Source organism: Danio aesculapii, chromosome 20 (genome assembly GCF_903798145.1).
Source record: "Danio aesculapii chromosome 20, fDanAes4.1, whole genome shotgun sequence".
NCBI classification, from domain to species: domain Eukaryota; kingdom Metazoa; phylum Chordata; class Actinopteri; order Cypriniformes; family Danionidae; genus Danio; species Danio aesculapii.
In genome coordinates this window covers 42,978,483-43,001,839 of record NC_079454.1, presented here as the reverse complement: position 1 = coordinate 43,001,839, position 23,357 = coordinate 42,978,483, and the positions used below count along the sequence as shown (strand labels likewise).

General features: G+C 35.2%; 1 protein-coding gene across 2 annotated transcripts in view; it reads right to left on the bottom strand.

Annotated features, from left to right (window-relative positions):
* gopc (golgi-associated PDZ and coiled-coil motif containing) overlaps positions 1-19,231 on the bottom strand; it is a 32,635-nt gene extending 13,404 nt beyond the window's left edge. Inside the window, exons 1-3 of one of the 2 annotated variants that reach the window (XM_056481642.1) lie at positions 18,771-19,231; positions 5,596-5,760; positions 1,024-1,047 (exon numbers count right to left, since the gene is read on the bottom strand). In XM_056481642.1, coding sequence (XP_056337617.1) covers positions 1,024-1,047; positions 5,596-5,760; positions 18,771-19,046 — 465 coding nt within the window. In that variant the 5' untranslated portion in view covers positions 19,047-19,231. The remainder of the gene's footprint in view (positions 1-1,023; positions 1,048-5,595; positions 5,761-18,770) is intronic. The other variant, XM_056481643.1, reaches the window with a different exon arrangement.
* Positions 19,232-23,357: the final 4,126 nt, after the last annotated feature.

Below are 23,357 nucleotides of genomic sequence, written 5' to 3'. Positions count from 1 at the left end.
TGTTGAACATCCAACGGTTCCCTCTTCTGAATAAGTGAGTTTAGCTACTTGTACATTAAGGTAATGCTCTTGAAAAAAGCCATGGGTCACTCCGATCACTCAACGCAGAAGTATAAACAGATTCCTAGTAATAAATGCAAATTCCACTATCTGTACCACTACCTGTTTTGTAGATTTTTTAAGTTAGGGTATAGGCAGGAATCCTAAAGGTAATTTCAATACCTTTTTAAGACTTTTTAAAGATCTTCTAAGAATATTTTAAGACCTCATCGCCACTCAGTATCAAACCTTTCACTTAATAAACAGTTGTAGTTAAATAAATCAATGGAACACAACCATGCCACAAAACTCATAAGCTCGTAAGAAACAAAGCTTGAAAGAATAAATTATGCGGTTGTTTTCAGCGACAGGCTTCAGCCACCGTTTAAACTCGTCTTTCTCCAACCCGGAGTACGCAAACTTACAGTTTCCCATTTGCCGTCTGTTTTGCTCTATGATTTCGCTACATGTGGAGAGCGACACATCACCTTCCCGCGTTTGTCACAAATTACGTGGCGTGACCCGGATGGAGGAACTTGGTCGGACTCACCCTGGCCTGAAAAAATCACGCGGCTCGAGCACGCTGTTGTTAATATTACGAGGAAAATAAATATATTTAAGCTTTTTTGGAGTCAACACTTTAGACGTTGTAAGACTTTACTACTTTTTTAGGGCCTTAACTTTTTTATAATTGTTTCATCAACTTTTAATATATTTTAAGACCCCGCGGACACCTTGTAAATACAATATTGATAAAAAAAAAAACACAGCAGTATTTTATTTTCCATCATGATGTTGATGCTGAAGTAATATAATGTGCAGCCCTATTTATTATTTATATAAGTTATCAGCATATAACACATAAGCCACCAATAAAATCTACAGCACATTACAGATGTTTGAAACAGAAAGCAGAAGCATTAACAGAGAGAAAGAACAGAGTTAGCCGAAACTCAAAACGACTCAAAAGGATGCAAAACTTACCTTTTCTTCCACTGAAGGAACAGGCTTAAGATTGAGAAGAAAAACAGAAGGTCAGAGGTTAGGGAGGGTTAAACAGGAAGACTGAAGCATCATAGTTCATCGTCACATCAGCAGGGTTAAGTCAGGAAGACACAGAGCAAAGTGCCAACCCAACTGCAGCCTGTTAGTGTTCATTACAGATGATCATACAAACACAGTCATTACGAGTGTCAAAAAGTGTTAACCCGTGTGTCTGTGTATGCTGTTGAGGATGTTTTCATCCATCAGAGGTGATTTTGAGGCTTAGTTTGGCAACAACTTTCTAGCAAAAGAAATGATTTATGGTGACAAATCTTATTTTGACACACATTTTGGGAAAATGCTTTGGAAATTTTCAAAAACTCAACAATACACTCTAGGCAAATTGACTACCCGTTTATCATGTTGGTGGCTGTTTTTGCCCCATTGACTTCCATTATAACACCATTTTTTATTACAAAGCCTTGATACCGTATAATCATGCATTCTTGATTGTTGGTGGTTTTCCCTGTAGGGAAGAGGTCAAATTTGTCATTTTTACTGTTGGTCATCAGTTACAGTGCAAAAAAGCTTGGTTTCTGGCTTTTATATGGAGTATAGTACATGTGTGGGAGTGTGTAAGAGACACCTTTGCTCACTTACCTTGATATATTTGAGAAAATGAAAAAATAAGCAGCTCAGCTCTCAGAACATAGTAAACATAGTAAGTGTATTAATGCACATACACACCATAATTTGCTGTTTTACTTCATAGAACTCCGTGTAAAAGCCAGAAACTTATTTGCCCAGGCCTATATAAAGGGTTAATGGTGCTAATTGATGATCAACATTAAAAATTCAACAAATTTAACCAGAAAAAAACACCAACATCTAAGAATGCATGATTATATAGTGTCAAGGCTTTGCAATAAAAAAAAAGTTATTATAATGGAAGCCAATGGGGCAAAAACAGCCACCAACATAACGAAAGGGTAGTCAATTTGAACTGTGCACAAGAGTTAAGTACCAATTACTGGACTGGTATTCCAGTCACTCCAGTTGCTGACAGCTGGAGAAACTGACACATTCAATGTGTCATTTCTATAGTCGTACAAGTTGGCTTTTCAGATTTTTGCTCTTGGTTACTTTGAGTGATGCTATGGAGAACTGAAGAGTAACAGCAGAGTGTTGAAGCGTGAAGAGCACAAACACTGTCTGCAGCTTTAACACTCGCTGTTCACTGCCTATAAAACAATTTAAGCTTTGGTTGGGATTATAAAGTCTTGCCTTTTAATTTAAAGCTATATATACAAATAATTTTGAGCTTGATTTTATACATACAGTTGAAGTCAGAATTATTAGCCTCTCTTGTTTATTTTTCCCCAATTTCTGTTTAACAGAGAAGATTTTTCAACACATTTCTAAACATAATAGTTTTAATAACTCATTTCTAAAAACAGATTTATTTTATCTTTGCCATGATGACAGTAAATAATATTTGACTAGATATTTTTCAAGACACTTCTATACAGCTTAAAGTGACATTTAAAGGCTTAACCAGGTTTATTAAGTTAACTAGGCAGGTTAGGGTATAGGCAAGTTATTGTATAATGATGGTTTGTTCTGTAGACTATTGAAAAAAATTTGCTTAAAGGGGCTAATAATTTTTTAACTTAAAATGGTGTTTAAAAAATTAAAAACTGCTTTTATTTTAGCCGAAATAAAACAAATAAGACTTTCTCCAGAAGAAAAAATATTATCAGACATACTGTGAAAATTTCCTTGCTCTGTTAAACATCATTTGGGAAATATTTAAAAGAGAAAAAAAATTCAAAGGGGGGATAATATTTCTGATTTCAACAGTATATATTTAAATAGTAAACAGATAATAAATATATTACAGAATATTATTGTTTTTGATCAAATTGGAGAAGAGAGCTTCATGTTAAAAAACATGTAAAAAATTTGAATACCACCAACTCTCAAACTTATACCAACAGTATATGTGCAATGTGCATATTGGTCAAAGCTGGATGTATAATTGTGCACATTCACTTCCCCTATTTTAACAGACTTCATTTTCTGTTCTTCTATTTTTCAATTCGATTTTATATATTTTTATATTTCATATTTTTGAAAAATTAATCAATTAACACAGTTTCATGTCAACGACTCTGAATTATTATCCAGTTTTTAAATTCTTTTTTAGCACTTTAGTTTTTTGTTTATTTAACTGTTGGCCATAACTGTAAATTATGAAAAAGCTTCTCTAGTATTTGCATGTAGCATAACACTGAAGTTTGAATATTAATCTAGGAATCAGAGTTCCACTGAAAACCTACAGGAAACATTATAGTCATTTGTTTGTCATGAAGAGAGTTCCATATTCAATACAGGCTACGGTTTTATAGGAACACTCTTGTTTTTTTTCTGTTTTTTTGAAAATAGACTAATTTTGCTACAGGCATAATGATATTATGCAGCGCTCTTATCTAGTTACTTAGATTGGGACTATTTTTAAGCACTGCTTGTATCTTTGTGCTTGCTGCAGCCATGGTACGACAACCTTGATCATTACGCCGGAATGAGTGAATAGTTTTAATTTTCTGTCGCTCTTAGTACACGATGTAACTACAGAAGAGTCAAGCTTTAAATAGCAAAAACTTTTTTTTAGCAAGCTACTAATGGTCCAATCTGGTTCAATGACCTATGCTAAGCTAAAAGTGCTCCTGCCAGACCCAGAGATCAGCTGAATGGATACAAAAATAGTAAAACTCAATGGTTTAACTCTAGGTAACTTGTAAAATGAGCCTATTTTCCAAAATAATTAAGTGCTCCTTTAAGTTATTCTGTTAACAATGGGTCTGGAAGATCTCGTTGGGCCAGTTCTTAGCCCTACATCAATTACCCAACATCTACATTTTTACATAAAACAATATATTGAGTCCAGTTCTACATTAAATGGTAAATTTACATTTATAAATTTTTACATTTAGTCAGCACATTATTTGCTTATCAATGTTTATATGTGAATAAAATTTACAACTGAATCTTTTAATTTCAATTTACAACTGAATCTGACTCAAGACCTGGTGTCCGTTCTTTGTACGTCACTTAAATGATCTAAGATGATTTGGCAGATCCTGGATCTTTCAATCTTGGTAACTGATCTCAGGCTAATTTAGTTCTTCAAGTTCGCAAATCGGCTTAAAATGTCTGGATGAACTGATCTGAGATCGCTGCATGTGTTGTGAAGGACAGATCTATTGATCCTCGAAACCATGATCAGCAATCCAACGATTGGCTGACGTAATGATTAAGCTTAATGATAATCATCTGATTAATATTCAATTATCCATGTGAGCAAAATTACATAAAATTCGTAGTAAACAGTTTGTTAGATATGATACATAATAACTTTCTACACTTGTTGTGGGCTGCAGGCTTTACACTTTCATGTGTCGAGAGAATTTAGTTTTACTTTTAGCTATTTTAGTAGCCTAGGCCTATTCAAGTTTCTTAATCGGCGAAAGGAATAGCTGGCTGTTTAAATTAATATTGCATCAAAAACACATTTTGATATTGGTAAAGGCGTCTGCAACTTCTGCAAGACATTAAAACACTGGCATATTAGCTGTCAAAACGTGCATGAATGATTATTCCCTAAAAAAAAAAAAAACAGTAAAAGCTGGTACCTTAAAATAGTATGTCTTTGTATCCAAAAAGTCCATAATAATAAACATTCTCTTTGAACCCCAGTCACAGTTTTTGTACTTTTATTTTAGAGTGCAGATTGCATAAGTTTAAGTTCTATATTTTTAAACGAATATAAAATCTATATATTTTAAACATTTGTATTTTTTGTTTATTTATTTATTTTTACTATTTACTATATTCCCAAGAGTATATAACTTATGTATATAATACAGTATACTACTGTAAGAAGATTTTAGTACATACTTTCAGTATTACCTTTGCTTGAAAAGACCCGATCTAATCCTGTTTATATTAAATAAGCCTGCTCCCGAGCAGGTTTCAGCTACCAGAACTGTTGCTATGACAACAACTCTCGGATCAGTTCTGAAGAACGAAACGATACTGGATCATGTCAAATCATTAATAACCAAATCCAGCTAAATGAGTAATATACGTACGAAGAACGGACCCCTGGATAAAACTATATATATATATATATATATATATATATATATATATATATATATATATATATATATATATATATATATATATATATATATATATATAATATTATTATTATTTTAATCAAATATATCAAAATCAATTCATTTGTGTTCTTAAGAGGAGTAAAAGTCTGATGGGCTGTGAACCACTTGAGTGTGAGTAAATACTCACAAGTTTTCATTTTAAAATGCACTTGACTATAGTTTTGGAATAAGATGTTCACCGTTTACAAACTTTTGACCACATAAGGAGTTGAAGATCCATGTGGCATCTAGGTGCTCAACAAGCTATTTTCGTAGATATGATATTAGCACAGATATAAAACTTGGTCTTGGTTCTGCTATATTTATAGAAATATGATGCTGTGCCCACCATCCTGTCCTTGATGGAGTCAGAATCGACCGCCTGGCCTCCTTTGGCTTGGAGTTTGAGCTGCATGGCGTGGAGTTGCAGAAGCTGTTCGTGAACTTCCTTTTCCACCACGACCTTCTCCGCCTGGACATCCGTCAGCTCTGACCGTAAGTCCACCAGCTGAGCCTGAAACACACACACACACACGCATGAAGTATTATTAACTAGCCATCCAAAAATCCTGAGTCATACGCTGACTCAGTGTCTGCGTTTGAATTATTGCACCATTCTTCCCTGCAAACTAGTACAGATAAAAATGTGCATAAACTACAATGGAAACACTTTTAAAGATTAATTTCTAGTATGAGCATGAAAAATTAATTTGTTTAAAGAGTAAACTAATGCAATGATAAAAATGGGTGTAATGGGATGACATTAATGGACAAACCAGCAGTCCGACCACATTGTAAAACATCTGAAATGTTGTTTTGGTCTTTCTAAAGTCCCTTAGCCAAAGTCTGTCTTCACAGTGGTTCAGTATTAATAGTCTTGAGTGTCTGCGCTGCCAAAGAGCGTCTCACACTTCTAATAGCCACAATGTGTCTCCATCGTCTTCTGAGGCGCAAGTAAATTGTTATACAAAAAAAAAGACTCACACAGCTTTTCATACCAAAGCAAATCCTTCTATTTATCAGGAAGTGACGATTCTGTTCTCTTTGACTCATTGTATTGAAACACTGCTTTATTAGCAAATCTTTTATGTGACTTTATGTGATGCATTACAGGTTGCACATCAGTTTAATTCACATCTTTTGATGAAAACATGGAACCTTGCTATTGTTTTACAAATCAAAAAAGAAGCAGATGACACGTAAAAAGCAAATGGTAAAAACAACAGACTCCCATGTTGACAGCATATGTGAGGGGATAAAAAGATGTCATTGCAACTCCCTTTTAAATGAATACAAAAACATTCTTATGAACTATAAAATTTGAAACAAAAAATATATTGGACAAAGGTGAATGTTATTAAATGAGGACACTTTGAAAGTCTGTGTTTTTGACATATGTTTAAGGTGCTGCATGTAAGTTTTTGACTCTTCTAAAGCATAAAAATGCTGAAGTCAGTTATTCTGCTTTGAAAATGTCTGTTATGTGCCAGAATGTTTGTCTTTGTTTTAGTTCTTTTAACCTGCCCACTGCCACTTTAGCTAATTATATTTTAGCACCTCGGGTTGCCTTGTTGGAAAACCAAGTATTTAATTCATTCAGTCAGAAAGGTTCTCAAAGTGTGCATCAGCGACCAAAATGCGACATCCGGTGAACTGTAGCAGCCTCTGAAATGAGATGCATATTCAGAGTTCCACATGAGTTTATTAATTAGCAAATAATAGAAATAGTACAAACGTAATCATTAGGTGAGCCGGTTACATTGTAACCGCGTGTCCTAACAACACACTACATGACAAGATTTGCAGTGATAAGCAATTTGCACCAGATGAAACACGACAGAAATTTAAATACAGCCATTCAGAAGCACACAATAACATTACTGCACTGCAAATGGTAAAGTTTATAATGTAATTAATACATATTAAACCTACATTCTGAATCACTGATATGTGTTGGCTTGCACTGAGTTACAGTTCTGAAGTTCAATTTCAAACAGTTTATTTTATTTTCAAGATCTGAGGTGAACTATCTGCTGCTGCTTTCAGTAGTATGGCAATAAATGTCACGTTAAAAATGGCATTCAAACTCAGATTATTAACATTTAACACTGAATAAAGCAAATGAGGTGTACCTGAGGTGATCATGCAAGAAATAGAAGCCGTTTTTAAAATATAAATTCAGGTGTTGATTTTGACAAAAACTCCTTTTAATTTGGAAAATATTCCTTCTATTGTGTGTGTGTTGCTTTTATCAGTCTTGAATCAACCTTTAGGCTTGATAGTCAGGCATGCTTCTGTTGCTGTTGTCCATCTGTCAACCTGCGCTTGCATGGACCTGTCAGAGGAGGAGCCAAGTGAAAATGTGTTTTGATCCAGGAGCGCAATACCTAGTTCAACCTCTGGGTGTCAAACTTACATACTGTACCTTTAACACAGGCAGAAATACACAGTACACATTGGGATTTACACTGTGTTATTACAACAGACGATGCAACACACAATTAAAGATACCTTTTATTGCATGTTGCGTCTTCTGTTTTTGTGCTGTCTGGATCATGTTAAAAGGAGTTTGTGTCCAAACCATCTGTGCTGGTGATGTGTTAAATTTCTATTTTAGAAATGCTTTATATTTCTGCGACGTCATAGCAGAACAGCATATACTAGTATGACAATGATGTCCTCAGGTACAGCTTATGTCCTTTATTCAGTGTTAAATGCTACCAATGTGCATTTAAATACCATTTTACATGACATTTATTGGCATACTGAAAGCAGAAGCTGATAGTTTACCTCAGATATTGAAAATAAAATAACTAGCAGACGTTTTGAAAATGAAAGTCAGAACTGTGACCATTTCATTGGGAGTGCAGTAGCTGGTATTTAAATGTTTCTGTCATGTCGTGTTTGGTGCAGACTGCCAAATTGACAGTATTACACATTTACGCATTCACTAATATAGAAATTTAAAGGGATAGTTCACACAAATGTTTTTAATTCTGTCATCATTTAACAACCCTCCACTTGTTTCAATCCTGTTTGAGTTTCTTTCTTCTGCTGAACACCAAAGAAGTTGGAAACCAGTAATCATTGACTTCCACAGTATTGTTTTCCTACTACGGATATCAATAGTTACCAGTTTCCAACATTTTTAATATAGCCTTTTGTGTTGAACAGGAAAAAAAGGAAACTCATAAAGGTTTGGAACCACTCACAAGTAAATACAAGTAAATAGTGAGTATATTTTCATTTTTTGGGTGAACAATCACTTTACTTGAGGTTTTGCATGTAATGTCACTGAACCAAATGATAAACAAATCTGTTTGAAATACAATCTGTCTGCTTGGGTTTCATTGGATAAATTGTATTTAAAACGATTTTAATAGATTTTGTAAAAACTATTCAACTAAATGAACAAGAGTCAGATATACTAATCTAATGTTTATCGCAAACATAAACAAGATTTTTTATTTTTTTTATAATTTAAACCATCTTCCTCTTTCTAACATTAGAGCTATAGAAAATACACCCATTAATCATTACCCCCTATTCGAATGCCCTGCCATTAAAGCACATCATTTCAATCCTCCAACATATCAGCCTCTTAAGTAGTAAAGCTACGTCAAGCACAGAAATAGGTCCTCTCGCAGAACAACTACTCATTTATTTATGCGGCTGGCTTCTGCTGGATAGCCAAGGTTAGCTGGGGGACTCTCATATTCAGCAGTAACCCAGCAGGTTCATTTATCTGTCACTGCTGTTGTTCTGAAACGAGTGCTGAATCTGAACCCGCCGGACCACCAAATACTTTAGATTCCCACTGCAGCTCCTCCCGATCAAAAGTGACAGCCAACTTAAGAATGCTAGTCACTTAGTCTTCTGTCAAAACTGTATACTTTGCCTTAAATGACTCAAAACGAATTCCCAAAAGCACCTCAAGGGAGTTCAATGTGTGCAGTGCAGCCTACAAATTGTAAAAAAATGCCTCATTGTTGCAGGCCAAGACCATATACAGTGGCAGCCTTCATAGATTGTGTTCAGTATAGGCTATAGATATTTGGGTGGGACCTTTGGAAAATGACATCATAGAAGTCAGCATGAAATCATATTGGATTAGGTCTTTTCCTACTTTCTACTTCATTCATTTTCCCTTCGGTTTAGTCTCTGATTTATCAAAGGTTGCCACAGCAAAATGAACAGCCAACTATTTCAGCACTATGGCCAATTTAGTTATATTATGTGTTTGGACTGTGGGGAAAAACCGGAACACCTGGAGAAAACCCACATGAACACGGGGAGAACATGCAAACTCCACACCGAAATGCCAACTGGCCCAGCCGAGACTCGAACCAGCGACCTTCTTGCTGTGAGGTGACAGTGCTTAGCCACTGTGCCACCCTTCTTCCTACTTTTTAGATAATATCTAGAACGCTGTTTTAAGTCAGATATCAAGCTCTGGGCAGATTGAACAGCCCCAACTTTAGCATAGTGGCTAGTTCTGCTTCAGTGAGATTAGCATGGAGCAACCTTATGTGAAACGTAAAAGTATTATTACAGCACAAAATGTGTGGAAACTATACTAATAAAGGTTATTTCTGAGATGATATTTCTGAGCTTTATAGTGCAATATGTGCTACTTTTTCATTTTTAACTTTATGAAAGTTAAAGTGAGAATAATTAAATTTGCTTCTGAATGGTAATACTCAATTATATCCAATAATTATGTCAACATGCCCTACCTGACGAGCATTTAATCAGTTATGCATTAGAATTTAAATATTTGAGAAATAAGGTGTTGCCTGTAACATCTCATTTCATTGCTGTCTGTTTTTAATGTTAATCGAACAACAAAATATGTTGTAAAAGATTATGACAATTCTCAGTCATTTTGCTAATTTATTACATTTTAAATGCAAAGGTGACATTAGCTGTGTCTCATTTCAGAGGCTGCATCCTCTGAAGGATGCATTCGAAATACGCTGCGTCATCGCATTTCAAAAAAATTTGAAGGCTCCTTCAAACTAAGCATTATAAGAGTGCATAAAATTGTTGCCGTGCAACCAGTTTTCATTGTAAAATGTTCACCGCATGTGCGTATTTAGAAGACATTTACGCAGAATAAATATTTACATCTAAAAATGTCAAACGCAGCGCTTAAAAATAGTTTAAAACAGTTGACATAACTTATTTGCATATGTCATCTTAATTGCAGTAATGGTCTTTTCATGAGCTGCAATATTAGTTTAATCTTAGTGAATGCAAGCCCTTTAGCAATGGTAAACGCGCTGCAGTTGCATGACTGACAACATCGTGACGATTAAATGAAGGATTAAATAGAACATCTTGTGATTAAAATGTGTGGCAAACGCTGTTACCTGCAAACTCCGTCCTACAGGCTTTATATGGCTCGGACCCATAAGGATTTAATTTGTTACATGAATTTATATAGCAATGCACATGAAATATCTTGAACGACTGGTCATGAAAGTTTGGTACAACACCCAAACACAATCTGACTGTAAGAAAGAGACCAAAACTTAAAAAGATGCTTCATTCAATAGTTTTTTTTGTTTGTTTTTTTTGTTTGTCTTTTTTTTTTTTTTTACCATTTTTGGGTGAGCTATCCCAATAAGTCTATGCTCCAAAGTATTCAACAATTTAAGTAAAATGCCATATTGTGTTTTTTAAAATGGCACGATGGATTTAAATGTGAAAAAGTAGATACAGCATATATAAATGTAATTTACTGTGGTTGTCAGGTGCTGGAAAAGCATAAAAATGCACCTTGAAAGTGCTTGAAAAGTGCTGGAATTTGAAGTTGGAAAAAGTGTAAAAAAAAAACCTGTATGTTATGACAACATGACAAACAATTAGATCATCTTTGTCATGATGATTTGACATCATCACGAGAGCATAACTTGTCATAAATAAACATGATTGCCATGAAGCCATTTTAACTGTCACAAACAGCATCATTAATATTTTTCTTGAACTCAACTGCAGTGGAACAAATTGCATTAATAAAATGTAATTACACCATTTAATATTAACGACACTAATATAAAATTATTTAACAGACTATAGACACTTTCACAGAGTACTTTTAATGACAAATTTGTTTGTTCAATGAAGAAAAAGCGATCCAAAAAAGAATGTTATGACAACTGTAATGGCCTCATGATAGTCATGTTTATGATAGATTTATGACAAGTACCGTTGTCTTGATAAAGTTGTCATGACAAAGACACCTTATAATGTATTTGTTGATGCAAAGTTGTATTTAAAAAGACATCTCAAACAATGTCAACTTTGCATTTAAAATGACAACTGAGAGAATGACACTTAAGGCTGATTTATACTTCTGCATCAAGCGCAGCCTACGCGTGGTCGCATAGCCCTCGCCGTGGCCGTCGCTGAGATGTGCAAAGATGTGTAGCACAAGCTCTGTGATTGGTCAGCTTGGTAGCGATGCAAGTGGGTGGGGGTGAAAGCCGCGTGAGCCCGATAGAGCGAGTCTTTACAAGTGTGGAGTCCTGTGAAGAAGCTCCAGATGGAAACTGTTGTTTTGTGTTTATAATTAAAGTTGTTGCACGTCTGTCGGTTCCCACCTCAAAATGAGTGAGTTTGAGCTACTTCTACAATTAAGTAGCATTCAGAAAAAAACAAAACACCTGCGAAGAAACTCGACACAGAGGAACATAAAAACCTACTGCCAGCTAGCATTTCGGAAGTGTTTTTGCAGTGCAACACAAACAGCACACAGAAGTATGAATGCACCGCCGTGTGCCGTGGGTTACACTGATCACTCGACGCAGAAGTATAAACCAGGCTTTTGGGTGTACTCACTCTAGGCTCAGTTGTTTCGCTCAGGTGCAGTTGTCCACCCTCCCCTCTCCCCCTTGGCCTGCACTCACACTGTTATTTTACCATCTGAGCCTGAGCACCCTTACGTCACCGATGATGCGACAGACAGCGTTGCGTTTAACAGTAGAGAAGCGCTCTTGCTCATTACAATGGAGATTGCTTTAGTTATATTGTTTTGTATTAGTTTTAGTGGTTTAGGATGCAGTGACATGCAGTCCAATCTTTTGCTAAACAGATCCACCACTTTTGACACTCATAAATGATCATGATCATGTTGCAGGTATTAGGAGGTTTGCTGAAGGTGCAGCTGACATGCAGAGAGGGGTTTGCATCTTTAATCAACTGTGACCGTTCGCGTTCATTGAAAATAATGATTAATAATGATGTGTTGTTTCACACTCAGGCATGATTTGCACTCACACTACAAGCGTACCGCGCCAAAGCCCATCCGAACTCGCACTCTGGCACACCTCTGTCAACTGAGCCAGGACTGGGCCTGATTCAAAGCACTCACACTTGTCAAACGGACTGGGAAATGGGGGTCAAATGTTCCTCGACACGGTTCAGATAGCCTAGTGTGAGTACACCCTAAATCAGTGTTTCTCAACCATTGTTTTGGATGTCTCCTTTGTCTGTCACACCCCTTTCAGGTCTTTCAGTCTCTGTTAATGAGCTGGTGGACCTCCGGAATGTGGTTGAGAAACACTGCCCTAAATGAGCATGCATAAAATCTCCATCTAAAGAATTCCTTATTCGAGTAAAGTAAGTTCTGAATTCAATTACATGTTGATGCAATGGTATATTGAACACAAGTGCTAAAAGTTTTAGACAAGTACCATGTTAATACCATGGCATTGTTTTGAAATACCATGCTAAATATCATCACTGCGACATAGTACAGCTACTGTACTTTTTTTAAGAACAGGAAGCTGTAATCTTCACAGTCACAGCAGGGAGATTTATCAAGCTGTGTGTTAATCTGCTCTGCGCAGCGGTGCCGGTGAAGAGGTGGGTGTACAAGCGACCTCTTCACCTGCTGAAACTACCTTTCCAGAAAGAAATTCAGCCTCCTACACAAATATAGCAGTGAGTCACTGCAGCGGAGAAGCTGTTATTTTGAATTTGATCTCTCGAGTGATTCCTCCATGGCAAAGACGATTCATTTCCCTAGCGGAAGATAATACTGCATTTCAAATTGGACTGTGGGCTTTGATAAAGAGCCATTAACAGATTTAAAAGGTGATGGGGAAAGCAGATTACTAAAGATGGTCTCTTGAGAAGCCAAGACAGAGACACAAAGATGCCAATTATCCAGACTGTGTGACAGAAAATCACAGGACAACAGAGCTCTACAGCAACAATACTTAATACAAACATGACCTGGCTTATAAGTGCATGTCAGCATCTTTTACGTAATGCACTGCAGTCAGTTTTAAACACAAGACTGACCAGTGTCTGGCACTTACTAAGCAGGTTTAACAAGTATTTTGAAAGCCATAGTTATGTGTGACACCAACACGGTGAGCACCATATGCAAATCGTTTCCTTTGGATAAAGAAATCTTTGACTAAACTGGCAACTTTTCTTTATTTACGCAGCTGACATCCAAACACCATCGTCTGCGTGTCATTCAAAGGCAAGAGAAAGAGAGAGATGATGAGGGAATGAATGTGCACTAATTTCTTTCCATAACTGAATTATTTATCAAACAACCCACATGAAGCGATGAGTAGATTGAATTGAATACATTTACTCATCTAGCAGAGGCTTTTATGCAAAGTGAGGATAAAAGAAGCACAAATCATCAGAATTGCAGTATATAAATGCTATAACAAGTCTAAGTAATCATTTTTTATTTTTTTTTACTTAGAGAGGAAAAAGTGTCTCCTACAGGTGGTTTATCAAGCCCACTCACGTGTGTGGAGTAGGCGTTGAACCGACTATTCGACTTTAATGCTCTGCCGTGATGCTTTTCGATTGACGCTGACTAGTCACGCAGCGCAGATCACGTTGTTTGACCTGAACTACACAGCAGCTTTACACACTAAGGTGGTTCACTGAATAAAACTACCCTTGGACTATTTTAAGTACTTTTAAAATGTTATTTTTCTTTTGTTTCTATATTCCTTATGTTATATTTTTTCTCTACATCGTAATACAGATGCGAGTTAGGTAGCTCCATGCAGATGATAGCCAATCACATTTACGCAACCCTGAAAAAGTCATGTGATTGGCTGTTGTCCTCTGCGAAGCTGGCATATTTTGTGAATGAACCGTGAAACACGCAGAAACCGTAAAGTGCGCAGCCGGCGGAGGTATAACAAACTTCATAGCATGTGTAAACATCATCTCAGGTGAACACGGTGAAGATGTGCAGAGGAGACATCTAATGACCAAGATAAGCAGTAACCGTGAAAAACGCCTGACTTAAGCAGGAATTTTAGCAGCTTTCTAGCGCGCAAGATCATAGTGGTCAAATCTGTGTGCTGATGACGTATGCATTGCTTCTGCACTAAAATATCTGGTATTACATTCATTAATAGTACGCGCTGTGATCAATGTGTTGACTGCATTTATTTCGCAGTAAAATTAGCCCGGGTGCTAAAGTTGCGTTATTAACGAAATGAAAGTGTTGACAGTGCATTTGTTTTGCACTAAAATTAGTCAGTGGTGATGTTGCATTGATTTTGCAACGTGTTATGAGCTGTCAAACAGCAGGTGTAAATATTACCTGCAAATAAATAGCAAATCGTGGCATGTTGCAAAACATTTGCATCTTATGTTTTATTGATGACATCATCAGCGACTAGTCGACGTTGACTCGACTTTGATAACAAAAGTTGACTTCTAAAAATCTAGTCGTTCAACCCCTAATGTGGAGCACACTCCGACACACATTGCTTTGGACAATTGCATAATGCTTTCCAAGACGTATGGGTAAAGCAACGTCTAATCATATTGTTTTATCCTGCCTCTTTTTGCAGCACCGTACGACAGAACTTCGCAAGCACAAACTCTAGTGTGAACGCGGCTTAAGTGTTTATAAGAAGGTGTCTGGTGCATATGGAGAGGAAAAGACTAGAGTGTGTATAGAGTGTGTACAGGAATACAATAGACCATTCAGTTCACACCAAGAAAGACAAATATGATGATACATATACTAGTATCTGCACCAGCAAACAATGTTGTTCTTTGTAGACCTCTGTAGTTTTATCACCGGCTCTTTCAATTGTGATGATTGGCTGTAAATGTTTTTAATAGTTCTTCAGCAAAAAATAAAAACACGTTTTGAAATTCGTCTATTGTTGTAGTAATCGTACTTGGTATGAACTGGCTTTTATATAACGGGATTCTCAGAGTTTTAAATATTTGGCAATATATAATAATCTTATAGTGTGTTTTCTCTTGCGTCATGATTTGGTCAGTTACCCATATGTGCCTGTATACCAATATGCTGACTTTATAGGCTCTTTTCTGCTTGATTTGTTAAAACTTGTCAATCTTTAGTATTCTACATCATTTCCAGTAGTAATCAGCAAAATATGCAAGTTTCCTCCAGTTTATTGGCATTGTTTTGTTCTGTTTTCAAACATCCATCACAAAAACCCAAATTTTACCTATTCAAATATAAAATTTTACTCTAAATATGCATATATATCTTTTCAAGGGTTCTCATCATTCTGTCGGTTTTATTGCACATTAAACTGGTACTGTTTGTCAAAAGCACTGCAATTTAATTACAGACAACTAATTCCATCTTGAATTTGCATTAATTTTATAATTAAGTTGCAAAAAATCTTATTAATATGAAAGCTTGTGTTTATGCAACCTGAAACACAGGACAATATTATTTAGAAGTATGATGAACTGTTCCCAATTTTTTACACTTTGAATTTCTCTTCAAGATTCACATTCCTTATTGACAAATCCACGGTTTCACAGGAAATTTTCAGAAGCACTTTATAATAATACATTTACAAGTGCTTTATCTGTTTAACCATATTAAAATTACTATGCATTAAGAACATTACATTTTTAAATCTAATTGCACACTTTTGAATGGTAAAACAACAGATTGTGATCCACAATCATTGGGGTTTTACTCTAATATACCAATAAAGCTTAACTAAACTTCGCTTGTTGCTATTATGTGCAATTTATTTGTTACTATATTTATAAATCTTATCAATCTTTCTTTGTGCTAATAAATAGATTTACAACTGTCCTTTCATGTTGGTGAATAATCTGTAATAACAGTTAAATGTTGTCAATGCCTACGAACAACAAATGCTTCACAAGTATTATTCATTTTTAATATTGTAATAATTAATGTTTACAAATAGAAGCTTGTAAAATGCTTCCTAATATTCTCAAATAAACATATGTTTCTGACAAATGAATACTAAATACAGTAGAAGGCTCTTTCGTAATAGTTTGAAATCCATCTGAAAGAATTTAGCTAAATATTCATAGGATTGTCATAACCTTAAATGAACTAATTATACATTAAAAACTAAAAGCCACAATTTATAAACTCCACAATTAGTCAGTTCTTAAAAATGAAATATGACCCACTATTTATTCTCCATACCTGAGTAAAGCATTCAAAGCATATTACAAACATTTAGTAAACAGAAGATTAACTGCTTTGTCTAGACTTGGACAGATCATTTTTTATCATTGGTGTTAGTTTTATATTTGCACAAGTTTCTTAATAATATAATTTCAGTAATTATTTTTCACCAGGCCAGTCAGATAAGATATTTTCACAATGGAGAAACAAAGGATTGACCAGAGTCAAAGATTTTTTTATATACATGGGAAATTTGTTACATTTGAACACCTGTTTTTTAAGCTTTTAATCTTTCCCAGTCACCATTTTTCTGCTATTTACAGGTGCACCACTACATAAAACATTCTTTTATTGAGTTTCAAGAATTGCCACTGGACCATATATACATATATATATATATATATATATAGTCTTTTGTGTCAACCTCCTATGACCAAACATTTGGTGACGCAGTTTGTTTTTCTGTCTGCCAATTTGCTGTGTTTTCTGATCACCATAAATTGGCATGGGAAGTGGATATCGAATTAACATTTCAAAGGATACCTGGGAAAAGGGACTGAAGCGAATTCATACTGTACCTGTTCTATCAACGCAAGACTACAACTCATACAGTTTAAAGTGGTACATATAGGCTACATTATACCAAAACTAAACTCAATAAAAATTCCCTTCAGTTTCAGTGATAGATGCAAACGTTCAGATGGAACGTATGTTAATACTTTTTGGTTTTGCCCTGAGATCCCTGAGTTTTGGAAGAATCATTTCCAGTTTTATTCAAATGTTTTAGGAGAAAACATTAGTCCAGATATTGAATTAGCCCTGTTTGGGTGCTCTGACCCTGTTAGCATGGTCACATAATCAGCAAATGTCTATTATGTTTGGTATAGTGGAGGCTAAAAGGGTGATCTTGATGAATTGGAAGTCCACTTTACCACCTACTTTTCAAAAATGGCTGACTGAAGTTGCTCTTAAGCTTGAAAGTATTAATTTTGCTAGGGCATATGCTTCTAAAAACCTTGAAAAATCGGGGGCCTCTTCCTTGCTTATCCTTTTAAGAGTCGAAAGTAGGATTCATGGACAATTTGACTTTCTTTTCCACTCCATTTTTTATGTTTTGAGTTTGATCAAATAAAACCTAATAATGTATATTATTTACACTATAGGGAGCATGTTTGGATGGACTGGTCCTGGTTTTTTTGTTTTTATAGGTTTTGTTGTTATTTTTGAAATTATAATTAAGTTTTTTTAATTAATTTACTTATTTCTTTTTTGTCTGTGCACTACAAAATCCAACAGTCAACTTTATCAAATGAAATAAGTGTAGCTAACTCAAAATTTAATGAAAGTTAATTCTGCTCATTTGAAAAGAGTTTCGAACTCTTCTTGTTGATGATTAAATACCTCATTACTTCAACTTAAATAGAGTAAGTTCAGAGTACTCATATAGATTAGTTTAACTCAAATGGTTTGTAGCAATCAGTTTCCTCAAACGGTTTGAGTTGCCTTAACTTATAGGGTTTTACAGTACTCAGTTGGTCTGAGTTCTCTTCATTTATTGGGTTTTACGGTGCTCAAATTGCTTCATTTACTCAAATGGATTAAGTTCACAGTACTCATTAGGATTAGTTTTTAAACTTAAAAGGTTTATTGCAATCGGTTTACTCAAACAGTTTGAGTTACCTTGACTTTTTAGGTTTTTCTGTGTATTTTTTCTTATCATTTGCATAGAAAGTATTATAGTAAATGTTTTTGTTCTCTTTCGTACTTATAAAAACTGTTATAAGTAAAATAAAATAATAATATAATTTCAGAAAAGCATATATTGAAAATTCTAAATAGGGAAATCATATAAGCAGCAATGAATAACTATCAAAGAACAACATTGTTCAAAGTAAATTAAGTAACATTAGTGCTAATGTAGTTTTGAAGTCATACTTGCATTGGATTTCAGACCGAATATTTAAAGTAGCATGGTGAACACAATATAGGAACTGTGCCACTAATTTTCAGTGTTCAAAAATGAACCAATGTGTGAATATGAAACCAACTATACGTCAATATATTTACCTACTTTAATCTATTCTCATTACCTCCACTTTGTGGTTGAGCTGGAAGATGGTTTGTGCTTTATGGCACAGCTGAGCAAAACACGAGCTGAGACTGGTCATCTTCTGGCGGCCCTCATACGTGATATCAGCCTGATCCGGATCGATTTCTCCCAGTAACAGATCCACGTCCACAAATGCCTTGTCAAACTCCTTCTCCAGCACCTCCAGCCACCGGAACATGGACATACCGGAGCCGGCAGCCGGGCCGGCGGAGAGGCCCGATCCCGGTGATCCAGCACCGCCAGCGGACGCAGACATCTTCAACACTGAGACAGGGGGAAACTCACGGAGAACTCGAATTTAGTCCTTCGGTAGGATAGTTGGTTTATGCTAATAATCGACTTCTGCTGTGTTACAGAGTGAGAGTGGTGTTTAGCTGAGGTGTTTCCCGTGCTCTCATCTGACCAGGAAATCCGAGATCGAACAAGTCAACAACGCGGATTGATTAGTAGGGTCTGCCACACGATGAGGTAAGCAGTCGAGTGATGAGCGAATCGATTTTTTTTTTCAGATTTTTGATTAGCTGTTTGGGCGGCATTTATCATATTTGTTTTTATTTTTATTATTATTTTTAATGACTTATATAAAAATATCTAACATTTATTTTGGTACTTTTGATGTACTCAATATTTTTTCGATATGCTCAACATATATATCGATATATTCAATATTTTTTCGATATGCTCAACATATATATCGATATATTCAATATTTTTTCGATAAGCTCAACATATATATCGATATATTCAATATTTTTGGAATAATGTGCAAGTTTTTATCGCTCATAATAGTTCAAAAACATTCATTATCTTCTAAGCATGTGATTTTGGGCTTAATATGTCCTCTTTAAAGAATACTGGTTTTATTAGAAACTTTATTTTATTATTTTGTAAATTTCACATTCATACATGCTAAAAATGATTATCATATTATCTATACATATACTATGTCTAAAAATAGAAAAGTAATTAAATGATTAATACTGATTATGCTTCTTTAACATTTTAACATATCATGGATTAAGCTCTAAAGCTTTATAGCAGATATATTTTGTCAAGAAGTATCTGCAATAATTTTTTTTTTTTTTTTAATTTTATTTAAAGGTTTCGATTTTTACTTTATATTTGTTTTATTTAATTTAGTTTTATGTTTGGGTTATATATTTGTTTATGCATTTGGTTTTAACTTTTTAAATAACTTTAAACTTTCATTTGTAACTTTAAATTTTACAGTAATGATGACACATGTTTATTTACTTATTTATTGATTGATTAAACTAGGTTAGCTTATTTAAATACATTAATACAACAAATTGTACAACTTATGACATTTATGTATTCAACTTTATGTTTATTTTTAGATTCTTCAAAGGTATTATGAGCAATGTTGAATTGTACATTAATTGATTATGACGCATCATGTATATTTAAGTATTTATTCATTTATTTAGTGAACTTTTTTATTTATTTTTACGTTTAAATACATTAATAGCTCTGCTCAATCATACAATAATTATTTATTATATTTATTCGTTTATTTGTTTGTTTATTTATTTATTGCCTTTATTATCACATAGATGTGTATATATATATATATATATATATATATATATTTCAGGGATAAGATAAAATAGTATTAAGTTTTAAAAATACCTGTTTAGAAGTTTAGTAATAGACAAAAATATAACTTTTTATGCATTGAGAAAAAAATAAGTAATATATATTATGAATTGTAGTGTAAAACATATGCTGGATAAGTTGGCGGTTCATTTCGCTGTGGATAGCCCTAATGAATAAAGGGACTAAGCCAAGGGAAAATGAATTTATATATTACATTTAGTATGGGGGCATGCGAGAGATCTGTAGAGTGGATGGCAACATCAACAGCCTGAGGTATCAAGACATCTGTGCTGCCCATTACATTACAAACCACAGGAGAGGACAAATTCTTCAGCAGGATAGCGCTCCTTCTCATACTTCAGCCTCCACATCAAAGTTCCTGAAAGCAAAAAAGGTCAAGGTGCTCCTGCATTGGCCAGCCCAGACACCAGACATGAACATTATTGAGCATGTCTGGGGTAAGATGAAGGAGGAGGCAATGAAGATGAAAACTTGGGATGGGCGACAAGACAAAAGTCAGGTAGTGTATAAATCTTCAAGTGCCAAAGCGTTCATACAGAAGATGTTGTAAATAATTTGTCAGCAACTTCCTTACATCTGCAAACAGACAGGACAGTCTATTACTGATTGGTCTTATTTCTTGAATGTATGGTGTCACATTTTGTTTTGTAATTAAGAAAATGATATGCCAAGCATGAATCTGGCTCTCCTAGTTAAGCCTTATGTGCAAAATGCAGCTTCAGCACTGAGGTGTGTGAGGTTGTGTTTTCATAACGATGATGTTTTGAGTGATAATGTGTGTTTTGCTTTAACATGAGCCAGAACAGAGACATGCGGGTTCAGTCTGTACCACCACTGCTCTTCTCAAACAACAGCAAAATATACATGATTTTATTGCTTTTCAGGATTACATTTGGCTGTTCCACAATCCTAACTACCCAACTGTAAAAAATATCTTTAAATTAACAGTTTCTGTATTTTCTGATTCACAAGTGTTTTCTGTTTTTACGGTTGTGAATTGCATTATGGGATGTTGATTTCTGCTCTGTCGACTTTTGATGTTAAAGTTCAACTCTACAATTGATCAAAGTGACTTTTATTGACATTTTCGAAGTTTGAAATAATACAATGTATAAGCAATAATATATAGAGGAATAAGTCTGTAAAATAACTAAAAAATGTTTTGGCAGTATATTACAAGGTAATAAACAACACCAAAACCAGACAATATATCACTTTAAACCAGGGGTCACCAAACTTGTTCCTGGAGGGCCGGTGTCCTGCAGATTTTAGCTCCAACCCTAATCAACAAACCCGAACAAGCTAATCAAGGTCTTACTAGGTATGCTTGAAACACCAAGGCAGGTGTGTTGAGGCAAGTTGGAGCTAAACTCTTTAAGGACACTGACCCTCCTGGACCGAGATTGGTGACCCCCGCTTTAAACTATTAAAAATGCTGAAAAAAGTCACCTTTTCGAAGATTTCAAGGTTCCTTAATGCAATTCACAAACATAAATAAATGTGGAAAAATAAAAACATGAATCACAAAATATGGAAAACTGATCATTTACGGATATTTTTTACAATGTAACTAACTAAACATTAATTTCAAGTGGATGATTCTTGCTGAATATCCAGTTTTACTTAATAGTAAATTAGAAAATGTCTTTATTATTAAGAGAATGTTCTTCAAAACAATATTATATTACAGCTCTTGCATGGTCACCCACTGAAGCTAAGCAGGGCTGCGCCCAGTCAGTGTCTGGATGGGAGACCACATGGGAAAGCTAGGTTGTTGCCGGAAGTGGTGTGAGTGAGGCCAGCAGAGGGCGCTCAACCTGCGGTCTGTGTGAGGCCTGGTGCTCCAGCATAGTGAAGGGGACTCTATACTGCTCAGTGGCCACTGTCTTTCGGATGATACCTTAAACCGAGGTCCTGACTCTCTGTGATTGTTAAAGGATGTCCTTCAAAAAAAGAGTAGGGGTTTAATCCTGGCCTCTGTCCATCATGGCCTCCTAACCATCCCCATTTCATAGTTGCCTTCATCACTCTGTCTTCTCTCCACCAATAAGCTGGTGTGTGATGTGCGGTCTGGTGCAAAATGACTGCTGTCGTGTCATCCAGGTGGATGCTGCACACTGGTAGTGGACGAGGAGATTCCCCCCAATGTGTAAAGCGCTTTGAGTGTCCAGAAAAGTGCAATATAAATGTAAGTAATTATTTCTCATTAATGTAAAATATTTTTCTATTGTTTATTTGTATCTTTGTCTTCATTTTAATTATTGTATATAATGTGCATACTTTTGACATTTTTAATAGTTTATTAGTTTTAATGCCTATTTTTTATTCCTTCATTTAACATTTATACCCATTTAGGTTTTAGTTATGTTACTTCCAAGTTAAACTTGGTCTAAACATATGCAGCTAAAATTAAACTATTTTAGTTTTTGTATATTTCATAAATTGTATTAATTTACAGGGCAGATATTTTTCAGGTCTGCCCAGACTTGAAGAAGCAACTCTGTCATTTTTTGAGCTAGAGCAGATCTGCTTTAGTTTGTTCATATGATATCTATAAAAATAACAAGTGCAGTCAGTTTCCCCGTGGCCTGCCCTCAGGTCTGGAGATCCTCCATCTGGGCTACAAAAGGACACACAGCCTGCATGAGGAGCTCCTGAAGGCCCTCTAGAAACAACCAGGTCTGCTCCTGCATTCAAACAAGACATTTCTGGAAAAGCTTGATTGTCTGTAAGTGTTGACAACTCTCACAAGAAAATTATTTGCAAGATGATTCCACCAGACAGAATGAATACGACAGTGAATATGAAAGTTCTGGAAAGCGATTGTGTGCATCTCTGTGACGATACTATGAGGCGACATTATGGGATGTAGACTCTTAGAAACAAGTGGAAAAATAACTCACAAAATTGCATTGATGCACAACAGAAG